Below are 17,735 nucleotides of genomic sequence, written 5' to 3' on the forward strand. Positions count from 1 at the left end.
CTCTCTCTCTCTCTCTCTCTCTCTCTCTCTCTCTCTCTCTCTCTCTCTCTCTCTCTCTCCCACACATACTGGGTTAACAACAGCAACACACACATTATTCCTGCACAGTCTCTCCGCTGCGTTGCAGCCAGAAGAGAGGTAGTGTAAAGTGTGCATTAACCTACATTCAATACACAAGTCCAGCAGCACAGCCTTGAGTTACGCTGTGCCAGTATGGGTGTGTGTGTGTTTGCGTGTGTGTGTGTGCGCGTGTGTGTGTGTTCATGACATTGTGAGGAGCACATCAGAGGCACAGAGCTGCCATGTGAGGACATAAATCCGGTCACCACAAGGTCAACCATTATTTCCGGGTTCAGGCTTGGTTTGAGGGATTTTCCACATCCTACAACCTCTTAAAAAGAGTACTTAATTTATTTAGAATTGCCTTTGCATTATATATTGCACTATAAACTTGACTGACTTGTTTTTCAATATTGAAAACTGTCCAGAATGATTGTGTTTTTTAATCCATGGATTCTTCTTTCACGTCAAAACACGGCGCGTGAAGCCACAATGCAACTCGACTGCCGACGGTTGACGGCTCGGAGATTTGAGGTTGTCATGCCAGTAGCGGCTAATGTAGCCACGGGCCTCAAGCAGAGATGAGGAGCGGTCTACAGACGTCCGGTAAGCTCACTTCTTTCTCACGCTAAACTTTTTTTACATCAAATACACCATCAGACGTAAACAGTCAAGGTTATTTGGAAAGAAATATGTTCAACACATGCAGATGTGAAGCTAATAGGAGACTATGAGTGGCTGATAAAAGGAAACAGCACAACATGTAGTCCTGTGCTACATATTGGTTTGTGTTTGTGTGTGTGTTGCTGGGCCCGAGGTAACAGGCGAGTAAGGCTGACCTGTCATGGTCGGCGTGCTGCCATCTGGAATGAGGTTAGTCAGGCACAGCTAGTCGGCACAGTTCGGCTCTCGCTCTTAATTGCCTCAGTAACGGCATTTCCGGGAGATGAAAGCACATATTTTTGCAGATAAAATTGTAGTAATTTCTTGTAATGCAGCCCGAGGCGCTGAATTCCATTACAAAGGACATATTAGATATTACGTATACTGGTTACACGCGCAAAATCAGAACAGTGTTTTTATCTTCTGCTCTTATCAAGACATGATATGAGGTGACCAGTTTTTTTTTTTTCTAACACCATTAAAACTGAAACATGTTCGGACTGTCTCATACGATGAGCATAATATACTGTATCTGTAGGAAATAGGAGCTGATGGAGATGGTTATTACTGGAGCATGAGTCACTTTCCAAACTCGCTTTCTGACCTGTAGTCTGAGTGAGATCAGAAGCTGCTTCTCTGCTTTTAAATCACAACCTTCCTCCTACTAAGTCTGGTTTTAAAGGAGAAAGAAAAAGCACGAGTACATTTACGACTTTCATGCGCCCCAAAAATACTACTCTTCTGCCATTATCGATTCTGCCTATTGGTCCGATTTTCAGTTTTCTGTTTACACAAGTTCCTCTGTTTTATTATCGCTGAGTCTGATAACATTTAAATATGTTGAAATGTCATATTCATGGTCTACTTATTTAATCCCTCTCAAGACAGAAGTCAAGCGTTAAATGTATCTTAACCCTCTGGAGACATTTTCTTGACTTTACATAATTTCTTAAATTCCCCTTTTAATGAAACAAAGGTTGAGTTTTACTTAAATGTATATTTTTAGGACCTTAAGAATTTAAAAAACAATTGTCTGTGCAAACTCCTCAGCCGTGTTGATAATAATGCTTTTATCAGTGAACTATTTCTGACCCAGCGGTGACACGGTGTCACTCTCTCCGTCATCATTACAGTTGTTGATGATTTATTCATCGTTCAGCTCGACAAAAGGTGACATTTCCTTTTCAATTAATGAAAGATTATTCAGTGCACGCGAGGCAGCGACGACAGTGCTGCTTTTCTTCATGATAGAATATTCATTTTCATATTTGAATATCAGTTTTTTACTATTCAAACAGCCCTCGCCTGCCATCGCGATTCTGTGATGTTATACGTAAATGCAAAGACGTATTAATGAGGTATTCAATACTTCAGTGCGGTAGCCACATGAAAGTTTCATGAACAGAAATAAACTGCATCACAGAGAGCGGGCCGCAGGCAGCTCAGACAGTAACACGCTTGTCAAAATGTTTTGTCAGAGTCCCTGCGGACGAGAACACAAGCGAGAGACAATGTTTACTGTCAATATTAAATGATTTGACATGAGAGGAAGTGACAAATCTTGAGCGGGAGACGCATTTTGGAGACACCAGTGAATGTAAATGAAACATGCCACATTTAAGGGCCCCTGTGAAAACGGGACGTACTGTACAATGTTAGACTTTGTCTTAATTATTCACCTCATTTTCTCCGAATGGAGGGCAGAGTTGTGTCACAAATGTCTAATCAGTGAATCTGGAGCGCGTTCTCCAGGATAAACAATAGCTGGTACTAACCAGCCTTCCTTCCACACCAACTGTGTTGTTTGTGACTCATGTTACTATACCAGAACAAATCCACATCATCTGCCCACTGACCATCTGGTTTACTCTCTTTTTCTCTACTTCACAATTGGTGGATGCCCCATTTTAAAAAAAAATCAGTTAGCTTCTTTAAAATCTTTAGTGCTAATTTACCACCTGCATTGGTATTTTATTCCTCCATCTCATCATGAGCACTTATGAGCTGAGGTTTCTGGGAACTTGCCAACACATTTCACCAACATACTCTACTTAACATCTTAGATATATTATATTCCTGGACAGTGTTACAGTCGCCTAGGAGAGGACAAAAAAAAGTGCAGTTGTAAGCTCAACTTCCACTGGGAGATGTTCGCAAAACATCCAGAGAATCAGTTGAGGCTGTTATCAAAATAGCCGCCATGTTTTTGCCCCTTTAAAAAAACCTCAGAAAAATAATGGTCGGGTGGAAGCAAATGACAGCGTTCGTCCATCAGGTTTGGTGAAAGACTGATCCAAAATATGTCAGCCTGTCAAAGCCACGATGACAAAAATTGTGGACTGGAATGAACACAAAAGAAGCCAGACTATACACTCATATATGAGTCCCTACGTCTTGTCTGTGAGCTCGTGTTTTGGAAATGTGAGACGCGACTAGAGGCGCTTTTTTTCACTGTCTAAAGCAGCCGACAAAAACAGTTTAGGTTCAGAAATGTACAAATCCCAGAAGAACAACAGGAAGATAAATCAGACAGGAAGTGAGCAGAGACATGGCTCTAAGTGGCCTCCCGCCGGAGCGGCTCAAAATACCGAGGGAGCAATTAAACTTGGGTGCTGTATGCAGATCCCACATCGTTCCTCACTCATTAGTAATGGTCCACTCTTTCAGGCGCCACACTGTCATTCTAAAAAGACGTCGGGCCAAAGGAGAAGACTAGCAGCTCAGGAAAGAGGATCTATTTTGGGAAAAGCAGAAGAGGCAGATGTGTTGATTCTTAAAGTTGTTCAGAAGCAACAGAGCGAGGAGGTGAAAGGTGTTCATGAGGGTTAGACGCATCCAACAATTACACGCTGGAGCAACCCTGCCTCATAGGAATTGTTATGGACTTGTGTCATTTTTGTTCTTTAATGTTTATACTTTATTCCCAATGCAAATTGTGCAACATTTTTCCAGCACACACAATTCATTCAGGGTGGTGTTCAGGGAGGATGGAGGGCGTACAAAGCAGACAACTTTGACACGGGAGTCCGAGGTTCCAGTCCTATGGCAGTGAGGTTTAGCGCTGAAGGTTTGGGAGCGATCGTTGTTTTTTAAAATGTTGACAAAGGAAACACGCTTGTGCTTTAAGTCACTTTTGACAATTTAAATAGTCAATATTCAACCAAGAGCACAATCTTAACCTTAATTTGAGTGGTTAATTGAGGGGGCGGTTCTGATCCAATAAGAATCAAGATGGCAGCAAACACACATTGCTGTTTTAAGTTCATTTCTCTACCATGTTAATGGCACGCAACATTTTCTGCTGTCCAGTGAAGATGCGCAGGCACATATTTGAATATGCCAGAAGTCCCGTTTCAAACCTAAAAGGATCTGAAGATGACGACGCAAACACTGAAACAAGCAGCAGCAGGAGAACCAGCAACTCTGCATTTGTGGGTTTTAATATTTAACTCGGTGCGGTGCCAGAGCCAGCTGCTCTTTGCTGGACTGAGCTGGCTCACACATATGCACACACAAAAATACACGTGCGCACACACATGTGTGCGTATGTGTGTGTGCTTTAAATAGACAGTGTGTTTTCTGCTTCACTGATCAGAGGAAACTGGATCAGTGCTTCCTCCTCTGCATTCCCTCGACGAAAGTTCATCTGCATACTTATGCCCTTCGAATGAGTGTGTGTGAGCGTGTGTGAGCGTGTGTGTGTGTGTGTATGTGTGTGTGTGTGGGGCCTGGGGGGGGAGGCTATTTGAGTCCCTGTGGGTGTGTAGGAGTGGGATAGTCACCCCTGGGCTGCTCTATGATGTACTCGTGTTTGACTTTCAACAAATGCAATGATGATCTAACAGTCTTTCTTTGATATCTCTCTGCATTAGTTGATTCTCAAAAGGATTTGTAAAGCATGAAACACATTTAATTTTGCAAGGAACCCCCTCACACAAATGCTGCAAAACATTGCGTGGATACGTGATCATTCAGGATGTAACAATTTGCTCAAAGTCAGATACACGGTTATGTGGATTGATGGACGTTAAGTTGATTTCATAGCATAGCAGCAGTAAAAAGGACGAAGAAGAAGAAGAAGAAGAAGAAGAAGAAGAAGAAGAAGAAGCAGAAGAAGAAGAAGAAGAAGAAGAAGAAGAAGAAGAAGAAGAAGAAGAAGAAGAAGAAGAAGCATTTTCATTTCAAACAATGGAAGAAGGCGGAGGACACGAAGGAAAAGGATGCTCACAAAATGCAGCAACACGCCCAGAATCATCAAAAAAGGGAGAGAGTGCTGCCTACCTAAGTGAAAAACAGCTCTGAGTGACATTTCAATAAAAAAAACAACAACAGCCATTTCGGCTCATGCTGCTTGGAGCCCGAGCAAGTGCCGACCGAGAGGTATTCGAAGACGGCCGGTCATCGATCTCCCTCAACACGGAGGACACCATATTAACTAAGTGGCGGCCATCTCTTGCTCATTACTTAGCGACGCCCTCCCACTCCTGTACTCTGATGGGATTTTCACGGTTCATTTATGGGACAGGGTGAAAGAGGTAAAGATGGAGGATGGGCCGGAGGGGGAGGACAGTAGGTGGGTAATGGGGGGCGGGGGGAGAGAGAGAGTAGATAAGAAACAGGGAGGGGGAGGTAAAGGGAGGCAGACATACAAGGTGACGGAGTGAAAGCCAGAGAAGAAGGCGGAAGAGGCTGAAACGTGTGACAGATAAATGACTGGAGGCTTCCAATCCCACGGAAAGAGAGACAGACAGAGAGATTAGTCCCGATGACCCACTTAGCAGGAGACAGACAAAAATGTCTTTTCATTTACACTTCTGAAGTCTGGATGTGATGATGTTGATGGCCTTATAAAATGCTTTATTAAACACAAGCAGTCCGGGCTTGTCGAGTCCTGCAGCGCGTTAAATACTAGTACCAGTGGTATTGATTTTCCTTTAAACCCTTGTTGATTACTGCCCTTAGGGCCTTTTTAATTATAATTACTTTTCACCAGTATAATCATAATGAATATGGTAATGATATTGGTCAAAATGCTACACATATCAGCATTTATGCAACCAAATCTGTCAGTGAGATCTGTCAAGTCGGATCTCACTGTGACCTGAGAGGAGTAGACCCAACCCCGTAGCACACTTTTAAATTAATGAAATATGTCAGTAAAAAATGAATTAAATCATCAATCACGTTAGTCATCCTTTAATGACACAGACGGGGGTTTTTGGCAGGCAGAGGGGGAGAGTGGGGGAAAAGGATGAGATTGGATGAAACACAGGGTTTATGCTTCATTTTTGAGTGGATGAAATCATTTTTATTAATTTTCTTGTGTCATGAATGTAAATATGCTTCAAAGGAATATAAGACCGATCCAGAGTGCCACAACACTAATTCAACTCCAATTTGAATACTGTTCACCATCAGATTTCCATAAATCTGAGACAACACCTGCATAATGTTGACTTTTGTGGCAGAGTGAGCAAACTTTAAAACACAATAGTTAAGCCAACCAGCTCAATTTTTGGATTATCTGTAAACCAGAATATTTTAGGGTTTTGTCGAGCTATTTCATGGAAAATTTATGCATTCAAATCATTATAGCATGCACAATACAAAAGAAAATGGGACACACTTTCCATTTCTCCCAAAGCACACAACTCAATCTTACTTCTACGAAAGTAAAGTACCACAATGATTAAATACTCCATTACAAGTAAAAGTCAATAATTCTACTTGAGTAAAAGTACAGAAGTGTTATATTATAGCTAATATATTAAAAAAAAATCTAAAGTAAAAGTACTCATTGGGAAAAATGGCTACCTTTGTAGTGTTATTTAGCAAATTTGTATTTTGGAATATCAATGAGAGCAGTGTAAAAAAACGTTGTCAAGATAAAACTTGATATACATGCCATATAAAAATGATCACATCGAGTAACCAGAGCAATTCAATAAATGTGGTGTTCTTTAAAAGTATTTTCAAACCATATTTGTTCAAACTTGAATAAAAGCCTCCTTTTTTGTCATTTTTTATTCCTGTCTAGATCTTGCCTGAGGAAATACATCAAACTCTGCTTCCCACACTACAGTCACTACCGACATCTCTCTCACACACACACACACACACACACACACACACACACACACACATGTGAGTCTGTAGTGCATGAAACAGCAACACAACGCTGTGTGACCTAATCAAGGAATGACTCACGTTGCACACACACCAGGGTTTTACGCCTCCAGGGTTTTACGCCTCCAGTAATTATTTCATTCTGTGAATCAGTCAGGGCTCTCTGATTTACAATCTGCTCCACATACAGTAAACTCAACACTGCACTGCAATGGGATTTTTTCACGGGACTTACATTCCCACCTCATAGCATCCTCCCTCTCTCTCTCTCTCTCTCTCTCTCTCTCTCTCTCTCTCTCTCTCTCTCTCTCTCTCTCTCTCTCTCTCTCTTTACAGTATACAGTTAGCACAATTTTAAATAACCATGAATGCACATCAGACGAGGTTGTATTTGGTTTGAAAGCATGCCCATAGCTAGTAACTAACAAATGACTCAACAGTTCAAAATGAAGGCTTTGATTGACAAGCTGTTCAACACCAGTAAGGCACATCAGGCAATATGTGTGGGGGTGTTTTCCTGCAAATGCACCGAACAGTGTGTGTGTGTGTGTGTGTGTGCGTGTGTGTGTGTGCGTGTGTGTGTGTGTGTGTGTGTGTGTGTGTGTGCGTGTGTGTGTGTGTGTGTGTGTGCGTGTGTGTGTGTGTGTCTGCATCAGAATCCGTATCCGAATAAGAAATGTGTATTGCCAAGCACATTGCACATTCAAGAGTTTGGCTCGGTGAAAAGTGCATAACAAAAAAATACTAGTAATATGACATCATTTCAACATAGCAAAATCTGAAAATGTACATGAACAATATGGTCAACAAACATGCAAATAGCAGCATGTTAAAGCAAGTAACACAGTGGCAAGTGTATTTTAATAGACACAAAGATGTGCAAAAGTGTCTGTGTGGAAAGGGGAGGGAGAGAGAGAGAGAGAGAGAGAGAGAGAGAGAGAGAGAGATAGAGAGAGAGAGAGAGAGAGAGAGAGAGAGAGAGAGAGAGAGAGAGAGAGAGAGAGAGAGAGAGAGAGAGAGAGCTTGTGTAAGTCATACAGCTTTGGGACTGGACTTCGGCCACTTGCTAATACTGCAATTGTTGCTTTAAAAGCCATAGGCCTGTTGGCTTTTAGCGTTTATGAAAGGGTGTGTGTGTGTGTGTGTGTGTGTGTGTGTGTGTGTGTGTGTGTGTGTGTGTGCGTGTGTGCGTGTGTGTGTGTGTGTGTCACCTTGTGTTGTTTCCACATCATGGGCAGCGTCTTCACGTCGTGTTTGGCGTGCTTCCCTTCCTCCAAACACTTCATACACACCGGAGCCTTGCAGCTGTAGCAGTACATGCTGAAGTTTTCCGCTTCGTGGTCCACGCAGGTCGCGGGTTTCCGCGCGGTCGCGGGCGGCAGCTGGCCGACGCCGCCGCCGCCGCCGCCTCCGCCGCTCGCCGCTCCCGCCGCTCGGTTCGGCGGCGGCACCAGGCGGTGCTTGGCGAGCGGACCGCGGGACGGGTGGCACCGCTGCTGGCAGGCGTTGCAGTAGTAGACGTCGCACTGCTCGCACATGACCGTCGCGTCCACCGGGTTGCGGTCGCACAGTTGACACTTCACCGCTGTGGAGGAAGCAGAAGAGGAGGAGGAGGAGGAGGAGGAAGAGGAGGCGGAGGAGCGGCGGTTCTGCTGGTACCGCGTCACGATGGCCTCGAGCAGCCGGTTCCGAGGGAAACCCCGGAGCCCCCGCTCGTCCAGGGAGACGCTCCGGTGGCACAGCGGGCAGGTGAGGGAGCAGTGTCGGTGGTGGTTGGCCGGCGGGAACACCCGCACCCCGTTAGGAGACTTGAGCTGGCACGGCGTGTAGGAGCCGTAGCCGCTGTCCGTCTCGCTGTACAGGCTCATCTTGTCCATGTCCAGGTAGTCGTAGTCAGAGCTGCCCGAGGCTCGGCTCTGCACCGGCGTCTCCCCCTCCGGGGTCTGCACGGTGATGTTGCGAGCGCAGGCCAGGCAGACATTGTGGGAGCACGGCAGGAGGATGGGGTCCTTGAAGAGGGAACCGCAAACGGGGCATTTCAACTCTTCCTCCATCGCTCCCGTCGGTTTCGGTGGACCGGGAAGGAGAAGCAGCTTCAGCGAAAGCACTCCAGCACCGACTGACACGGACAGCTCCCGAAGCGGCTCTGCGCATGCGCAAAGGGGGCGGGGACTGTGGCTCGAGTTGATTGATGAAGTTAATTTAAAGGCTCTGAAAAAACCACAGCTCTCCTGACTGTCACGGCTATTAAGTGTGTTGTCTTATCCGTTTTATTATAATCGTCACTCTCGTATATTATAGAATATTATCTGTATACTATTGCGATGATCTGAATTTATTCATGTCAATGCAGTCCCTGATTTATGAATTTGTAATCCTCGTTCAATCATGTAAACAACGTTGTAAGTGCTTTGTCAATAAAAGGTTTATGGCAATTTTTTACAATCTAAGAAAGATGAATAGTGAACATTAAGGAAAGGCTAAAGAGAGGTTTAATGGAGAACAATGCATCACACTCAAAAGTGTCTTTTGAATTTAAAAATGAAATCCTCAAAGTAATAGTGACTGAATGTATAGTCATAGTCACTCTTATGGAGTAAAAGTATACCCCTAGTAAGTAGTATATTATTAAAATTGGGTACTTGAAAATAAATGTACTTCTTCACTACTGAAAGTCTGTTTACAACTCCTAGAGCCAAGACTGTTAACCATTAAGCAAAAATAAGATTTAGATGTAAATGAGTCTTTTATCCTCCGTCGTTCTGAAGGTACAGGGGAGAGAAAGGCATTGATTGTCGATCATTATGTCAACCCATAATAGTGATGATAATGTATATTGACATGATACTCTGCATGTGTCCTGCCCGTCAGAGACAAATGTTTATTGTGACAAAACTACCACGTACCAAATAAAGATGCAACAAACCAACATAAAACTGTGAGCATTAAGTAATGAATGTCAAAATCCTCGATCCTCTCAGAGTAGACAGATGCTCAGACCGGCTGGGGATTTCAGGTCTGTTCGATCTTGTAACCTTTTGTGTTGTGTGACATTAGCTCTCTGTGTTGGCTAAATGTTCAATTGACCAGACAGCCGCTGTGACTGAAGCCCCTCAGGGCGCAGCATTAATACCACCCACTGTGACAGCTCTTGTATCCCTGCAAGCGTCCCACTATCTGGGATTCAGATCGGTGAAATAAACACTGACTTTTAATATGGTTTGAAAGGATATAGTATGCACACACCAACGCAATTACTTGCAACACCGGATTTCACCTTGATCACAATCCAGGACTCTTTTACAAGTTACAGCTGCGATTCTTCTTGATTCAGTCATTTTGAGGACATGTACTCATAAACATATTACAAGGCATGCTTCATATCACTGCAGCTAGTGTGATAGCTGGAGCTGGAGGTAAATTGTCTCTAGGACAGGAATGCAGAAGTCAATGTAAGAAACATTTCCATTGCCAAACCCTTCATGGTGTTCATATGTTTGTTGTTCAGCCAGTGTTCGTGGGTGGACCCGCTGCATTTTTTTTGTTTTTGATTCAACACATTCACGTACATTCATGTATGTTCAAATACTCAACAGATGATTATTTTATCTCAATTACAAGCAACATCAACAGTATATATGGTTCATGTTTTCCCTTTACCTTCGTTCGATCACATTGAGAATCAATCAATCAGTGGCTCCTCCATCAGGCTTCCCCGTAGACATGTAAGTTCCAAGTACACGAGGAAGTGGCATCACAGGCAGCACAGATCTTTATTCCAGAAGAACATTCAATGTCACACTTTTTTTACATCCATATTTCTTCACTTGCTAGCTGCTGACGGGTTGGTGCTCGTCTTCATTTTGGAACTATCTGATGCTCGATCTCCTCTTCTTCAAAGTCACTGTCAGACTCTGAACTTTAAAAAATGTGATCCTCACATTCTGGAGCCTCTTCTTCTCAATCATCATCAAAAGCTTCTCTCTCTCTCTCTCTCTCTCTCTCTCTCTCTCTCTCTCTCTCTCTCTCTCTCTCTCTCTCTCTCTCTCTCTCTCTCTCTCTCTCTCTCTCTTCCAAAATCAATTGCAAGGCCCTCTGAGCAGAGAATCCTTTGGCCATCTTGATCAGTTGTGATAACGAACCAGACGGGCAAAGCTATTATTGTGTCCTACCCTCAATTTGCAGCTGAGTATGTGCAAATAAAGATTGGTTCACGCAAGATGGAGGCTAAAATGAGCGGGAATGTGAGAGCAGGCAGGTGTTGGTGCTTGTATTTATCAACAGGACAGCAGGACAGGATGTCCACACCCTTAGTGGACCCAAACACATGTGATATAAATGTGTAGGGGGTGTAAAGTGTGTAGTCATTGAAAATGTTCTGGTTTATGTCCTTCACACAAAATGAGCCGAGGCCAATGAGTCTGAGTTTGAAAAAATAATGAATTGTGTCATTTTTCTTTTGATAAAAAATGAAAATGGGTCCCACAGACCCGAACACCACACAAGGGGAGAATACACATTTAGGCTACCCTTTCTGTCCTTTTTTCCCTTTCATGTCAAAAGTGCAGTTTTGAATTAACCATCAGGGATCAACAAGTTCTCATTGTATAATAATAACATCATAATATATTTGTTGATCCTATTTTGTTATTGATCTAAATCTGCATAGTAAAGTAACAGTATTTGTCTATGAATGAATGAATAAAAAGGAATATAAGTCAGTTTCCTCCCACAATCCAAAGACATGCAGCTCAATTGGAAATTCTAAATTTTCCATAGTGCATCTTTTCTGGACTCGAATGCTGATAATACTCATAAAATGCTAATAAATCTAATGAATCTCTTTTTGAGTATTTATGTAAATGTATGCAGTTTCTTTTGTTTAATTGTCTTAATACGCTCTGCTGTTTTGTTATTAAGTATTTTTTGGTCGTCTATGTAACGTTGCTTGCTGCTGCCACAAACAAATTTCCCCTTGGAATGAATGAAGTATACATCTATCAATCTACATCAGTGTATAAAAATGTAGAAAAGAAATAGATACTTACAACTTTTGCGACAATAAATGTTTCTATAGTGTAAGTAAATATGTTTTACACCCAATAAAGCAATAAATTAAGTGCAAATGTGTCAGTTTCTTTTCCACAAACAATACATATGTCACTCTATATTCGTGTGTGTGTGTGTGTGTGTGTGTGTGTGTGTGTGTGTGTGTAAACAATTAGACATGTTTTTTGTTGCTAGTCTCTGCTGATGAAGAATCCAAAGGACCATCTATTCATGCCCTGTATAGTCCTTCAGAGTGTTGACTGACTGAATTCCTCTCCAATAATCCCACCAGTTTGATGCTTCTTCTCCGAGGATAAGCTGATAACTTCACCCGACCCGAGGCTTTCCTAGAGCTCCCGATCACATCAGAGATTATAATGAGTTGAGCTGTGAAGCAGAGAGAACAATCATGTGTTGAATCACAAACGGAGTCTAAAAATATCTGAGTCTGCCTGCGTGGCAGCTCGGCGCTGCTGGGAAATATCTTAAACAGAGAGAGCGGCAATTCTATTTTCATGTTGCAACTACACAAGCCGAATTGGTTTAGTCGGGTTTTACTGCAGGAACAACTGCAAGGCAGATATGTCAAATGATTACATTTAGAATATTTTCCAGCAAAACAGGATGTTGAATGCACAGATTTCTTGTGCAAATACACTTCACAAAGGAGGAAATAACCAGAAAATATGGACTTTAAGGATGTTTCCAAGGAAATACAGACTAGAGCTATACACAGTATTCATGAATCATAACCAATTTTAGATTATTAGTTACTTTCAGTAACAAAACGGGATTATGAAAGATTTCCTGAACATGTCCACAACTTCAATCAGTCATAACATTCAAAGGACTGTTCTGCGCCGCCACAAGAGGGCGCCAAGAAACAAGGATCAAGAAATACATCTTACATGTGGAGACATTTTGATTCAAAGTTTGACGTGTTGACTCATCATAGCAGGGACAACACAGTTGTATATGAAGTTATGTTAAAATAAAGTCTACTTGCTCCCCTGGTTACTGCTCGTGTCTTTACATTGTTCAAAGCGTTTGCATTGAAGAGGGCTGTGGCTTGACAGAAAACGTTTGGGAGCTACAGATTTTGATCAATGTGAATATTGGTCCTCTCTCGGCCTTTTTGGTGTGGCGTAATATTCCTTCCATTTTCTAATAATGGATTTAATGATGCTCAATCTTCACTTTTTGAAAAATGATTTTGACTATTTTGTGATGGTCCCCTACATTAAAACAGAATGAACAGGAACACAGACATGAAAACATAGATTGTGCATGAAGATCTTTATTTAATTTCATGTGTTTTTCTTCAACACAAACTTAAGTATATAACAGTGAACATTTACCAGTGCGTCTTCTTTTCAGTCATCCCTTTCCATCAGTCTTATGCTGGAATGCTACTTAGTGTCTAACGGCGGTCCAGTAGCATCAAATCAAAGCTGAGTGATTCAGAATCAAACATCATATATTACTTAAAAACTTTTAAACTGCGTTTTTTTTTTTTCCCCAATGGCGAGCACACACACACAATCCATTGAGATGAGAGTGACTTGTAATAAATCGTGTAAAGAACTGGGTAACACAAAACTGCACATAACCCATTTGATCAGAAAATTTACCCATCAACTGCTCTGTCCTGTATTCATTGCATGATAATACAGATGTGTGTGCACGTGGTCACCAGCACACACGGACACACACACACACACACACACACACACACACACACACACACACACACACACACACACACACACACACACACACACAGACATGAAAACACACTTTAATGTGCCAAATTATGTGCTTAACTCAACTCTAGATGAGGGATTTTCCACTGAGAAATGGGACACTTTGAATGGGTCAATTCTTAAAGATCTGATCATTTTTCATCAATATTAGCATTAACATCCAAAGGCAATTTTTGTGAGTCGGTACAAATAGAGGTTTACCTCTCTTGAGGTATCGTATTCCGCTGTTGTCCAAGACGCATTCTGTCTTTTCTTGTCGTACGAATCTCAAAACAACCAACATCTAGCAGTTATACCTAAATTAATTGGCACAACAGTCAGCAGAAGAGCAATAGTGTTTTTTTTCCCGGGCCTCCATCTTTTACTGCGACCTCACACCATGGACGTGGTGCTTTCTGGATTGATTCGAACCGGCCTGGTGCTCTTCCTCAGGTCCTGCAGCTGTTTGGCGGGCTTGCCCACGCCCTCCTCGAACCTCCGCTCCACCACCGGCAGCACGGTGTCGTGGAGGAAGCTGGCGTTCTGCATGATGAAGGCCTTCTTCTCCGGGTCCTGCTCGCAGCGCAGGCTGTAGTCCACGTGCTGCACGGCCACCAGGATGATCTCCCTCAGGCTCTCCAGCAGCACCATGTGCAACTCGGGGAAGTAGAGCTTCAGGCCTTCCTCCAAGAAGCCCATCATCTGCTTCGTGAAGGCCACGATGGTGTAGCTCAGGTTCACCCAGCAGTCATCGCCAGTGTACTGATCGAAGCTGCCGACGCCACAGCTGCGCATCTCGTCCTGCAGAGAAAAGGATCGATATTGCATTGTTAGCGGTGATCTACAAACACTTTAATCGTGGAAGTTAAAACATTCGTTGTTATTAACACCGAGCAAATTGGACCAGAACAAAGTACTTTCAGTACATATTCTTTTTTCAATTATTCAATCAGTGTTAACTTTGTAAAATGACAGGTAATAGTGAAACATACCTATCGAAATGTCCCAAATTCCAACTTAAAATGTTGTGTTTTTGTATTTAAAAATCCAAAGATATTTAGTTTACGGTCATATAAAATCTAGTAAGGTAGCAAACATATCAAATGTATGTGGTACAGATAATATGGTACATATAACTACATGTAAACATATAGGCTTACTACGTATATAGTATACATACGTAGTAAGGCAACAAACATCGTCAAATGATGAAAAAGTATGAGAGGTTTAAGTGGTGAGTGATGGAGAATGTCTGAGTTGCTGAGGGAGGGGGCAGCAATGGAAAAGGTTCTGACGATGATGTTTACTGTATGCTTACTACTTATAAAATGTATGTAGTACATATAACTACATATAAACTCTTTTATATATGTACATATCAACTACAACATATAACATGTAGTAAGGCAGCAAACAAGAGGCAGAGCGTCATAGCATCCACCTTGAGTTTAGTCAGCGCCTCGGGGGTCATGAGGTTCATCCTCCTCCACATCTCCTCAGAGTTTCGGTGCTTGGTGGCCTCAATGATGACGTCGTTGTAGCTCTGCAGGGCCGCCTTGATGTCTTTGACCAGCAGGGACTGCAGAGTGAAGGTCAGGTCCAGGCCGATGTCGGTCAGCTGCTGACAATGCTCCTTGGCCACTTTGACGCACTCGGCCGCTGTCGACAGGCTCTCCTTACTGTCAAACACCTGATGAGGAGCAAAATAATTCCCTTTATGAAGATAAATCTCTGCAATTTGACCAGAATAAATAGACTTTCGTGGGCTTTACAAAGACTTTACATCTAGTGCTCATGTTTTACTTGCCTACGATGACCTTATATCTAACCGGTAAATAAGATTGTCAGGTAGTTTGCAAGTTAATCAAGTCAAAGGACAATAGTTTCCTCTATTTTGAGCTTAGTGTTTTTTATATTTTAACACAAAGTATCGGCTTAAATTGTACTTCTGACTTGCAGTTTAGTTGTGTTTTCTTTCCAGATAGCAATATAACCCTTTTCCCATGTTTTTTTTTGTACATTTTACTTTTTCTATCACAGGTATCGGTACTAAAGCATCTTTTATGACCCTCAAAGTTCCATATTTACTAGACTGTACCTTGTCCGTCCTATCCTCTACCTACCTGTTTGCTGAAGGCGTCCACAAACATCCTTATGGCCGATTTGGACCAGACCACGAAGGCGGAGTAGCAGCCGGTGTTCCCCGCAAAGTCCATCTCAAACTCCTTGGCCGTCTCCAGCAGACTGGTGAAGAAGATGTTGCAGAGTTTGTGGATGTAGAGCAGCGTGGCTCCTTCTATGCGAAGCTGGCGTATGGCCGTCTGGACCGCGGCCGCTCGGTTCTTCAGAAACAACTCGCAAGCCTTGGTGGATTGGCCTGCAACACAGTCGGAAAACAATTCACATCGAATGTGTTTTCATCACATGGAGTTCATGGCTGATTTTTGACTGAATTTAGTTTCCTCCATTGCAATAAATGGAATGGGTTTGGAGACAGTGGGGAGAAGGATGGCACAACATTAAGAACATATCTTAGGGAGATACATGTCTCAGAAAAGATATCTGTGGAGTTAAACAAATAAATACAATGTGACATTTTGTGATTTCTTTTAAATACTTTGGTTGGGTTGGCGGAGACTCAAAAAAAGTCTTTCTTCAGGGTGAGAGTGTGATGAACCTTCTCCAAATAATCCAATGTATGTCCTAAACTTTCTGCATGTATATTATACATATATACTACATATATGACATATTATGAGCATGTTGCCTATTAATAAGAACAAAAAAACGTAGTTGGACCTAGTCGGATCAGCTGGGACACGGCCCGCCGGGTGGCTTTGGGTCCACCACGAAGTGACCGATCCGGAGACAACTCGAACACCAGAACCTCCGTCAGCTGTCGCACGCGCTCGTCCACCTTCAGCCTCAGCTCCTTGACCCTCTGGGTGACCGGCTGGTCTTTGAGATACTCGTTGAGCTTGTCCAACAGGTCCACGGCGCCCTCGAAGTCTCTCTGGGCGATGCAGACGTCCAGGTCCTCCGGCAGCTCCTGGATCCACTCGAGGCTGAGGTCCACGCTTTCCCCGACACTCGCCTGCTCGTCATCGTCCTGCTCGAAAGGGTTGGTGGACACCTCGGCCCTCACGGGGGACGCCGGGACCTCCTCCTCCTTCTTGTGCCGCTCTTTGGAGACTTTGTTCTTCTTGGTTTCGTCCAGGATCTCCAGCCACTCCTTCTTGATCTTGCTGTTTTCCGCCTGGAAGATGCGACTCTCTGGGAACATGAGGATCTTGAACATGTCCTTCATGGGAGGGTTGTCCTTCACGTTGACCACCGCGAAGCTCTCCAGGTCGTACAGGGCGTTGTACTTGTACTTCACGGTGCCTCTGCGGTTCGGCAGCCAGGTGGCGATTAACAGGCAGTCGTTCATGAGGAAGGCGTGCACCTTCTGGATGGGGGACATGTTGTCCACGTCAAATTCCACCAGGTCCCCGTTGTAGACCAGGTGCCTCCCTGGGGTGTCCATGATGTTTTTGCCCCCCTCCACTTTCTCCAGCAGCGAGGTCAGCGTCCTCTGCTTCAGCTCCTCCGTCTCTTTGGGGAAGGCAGCCTGCATCTCCTTCGAGGTCTCGTCCTTGTCTGTGGACAACAGGGCCTGAGTGATGCTCTCCATGATGCTCTTCTGCTCCGTCAGGATGTGGCTCAGCTGGTACATCTCGCTCTCCAGGTACGAAATCTCTTTGGCCGTCTCGATGAACTGCCGGTAGTTCTTGTAGACGTTTTTCTTCAGGTTCTGGGCCGTTTCGTCGGCCAAGTTTTGGATCTTCTGACGATGCTCCTGGAGGTCTCGGTCGCCATCGGACTGCTGTGACAGCTGCTTGACGTAATTTTGTGGGTCGAAATTTGGCGATTCAAGCAGCTTCCGCAGTCGGTTCCCCGTTTCCGACATTTCTCCGTCGCGTGCGTTTACTTATTTAGGCGAAATATTGACAAACGAGTCACGAAAAGGAGACAGAGGAAGCGTTCATCTGTTCACATCCGCTTTCGACCCAAACAGGAAGTTGTAACCGGTCACCACCCTGTGATGTCACGGGA

At 43.5% G+C, this 17,735-nt stretch overlaps 2 protein-coding genes across 4 annotated transcripts in view; both read right to left on the reverse strand.

The window, feature by feature from the left end:
- Positions 1–8,964, reverse strand: part of LOC137785525 (tripartite motif-containing protein 67) — a 47,768-nt gene extending 38,804 nt beyond the window's left edge. For all 3 annotated transcript variants that reach the window (XM_068576841.1, XM_068576840.1, XM_068576842.1), the window contains exon 1: positions 8,061–8,964. In XM_068576841.1, coding sequence (XP_068432942.1) covers positions 8,061–8,903 — 843 coding nt within the window. In that variant the 5' untranslated portion in view covers positions 8,904–8,964. The remainder of the gene's footprint in view (positions 1–8,060) is intronic.
- Positions 8,965–13,192: 4,228 nt separating this feature from the next.
- exoc8 (exocyst complex component 8) lies at positions 13,193–17,683 on the reverse strand. The gene is made up of 4 exons (XM_068576464.1): positions 16,440–17,683; positions 15,764–16,017; positions 15,082–15,330; positions 13,193–14,441 (listed from the first exon to the last, which is right to left on the reverse strand). The coding sequence occupies exons 1-4, from the start codon at positions 17,587–17,589 to the stop codon at positions 14,034–14,036; spliced, it is 2,061 nt and encodes a 686-aa protein (XP_068432565.1). The 5' UTR covers positions 17,590–17,683; the 3' UTR covers positions 13,193–14,033.
- Between the last annotated feature and the right edge of the window lie 52 nt (positions 17,684–17,735).

This window comes from Clinocottus analis, unplaced genomic scaffold (assembly GCF_023055335.1).
Source record: "Clinocottus analis isolate CAN_PGR_092001 unplaced genomic scaffold, fCliAna1.0.p SCAF_15, whole genome shotgun sequence".
In the NCBI taxonomy this organism is placed as follows: Eukaryota; Metazoa; Chordata; class Actinopteri; order Perciformes; family Cottidae; genus Clinocottus; species Clinocottus analis.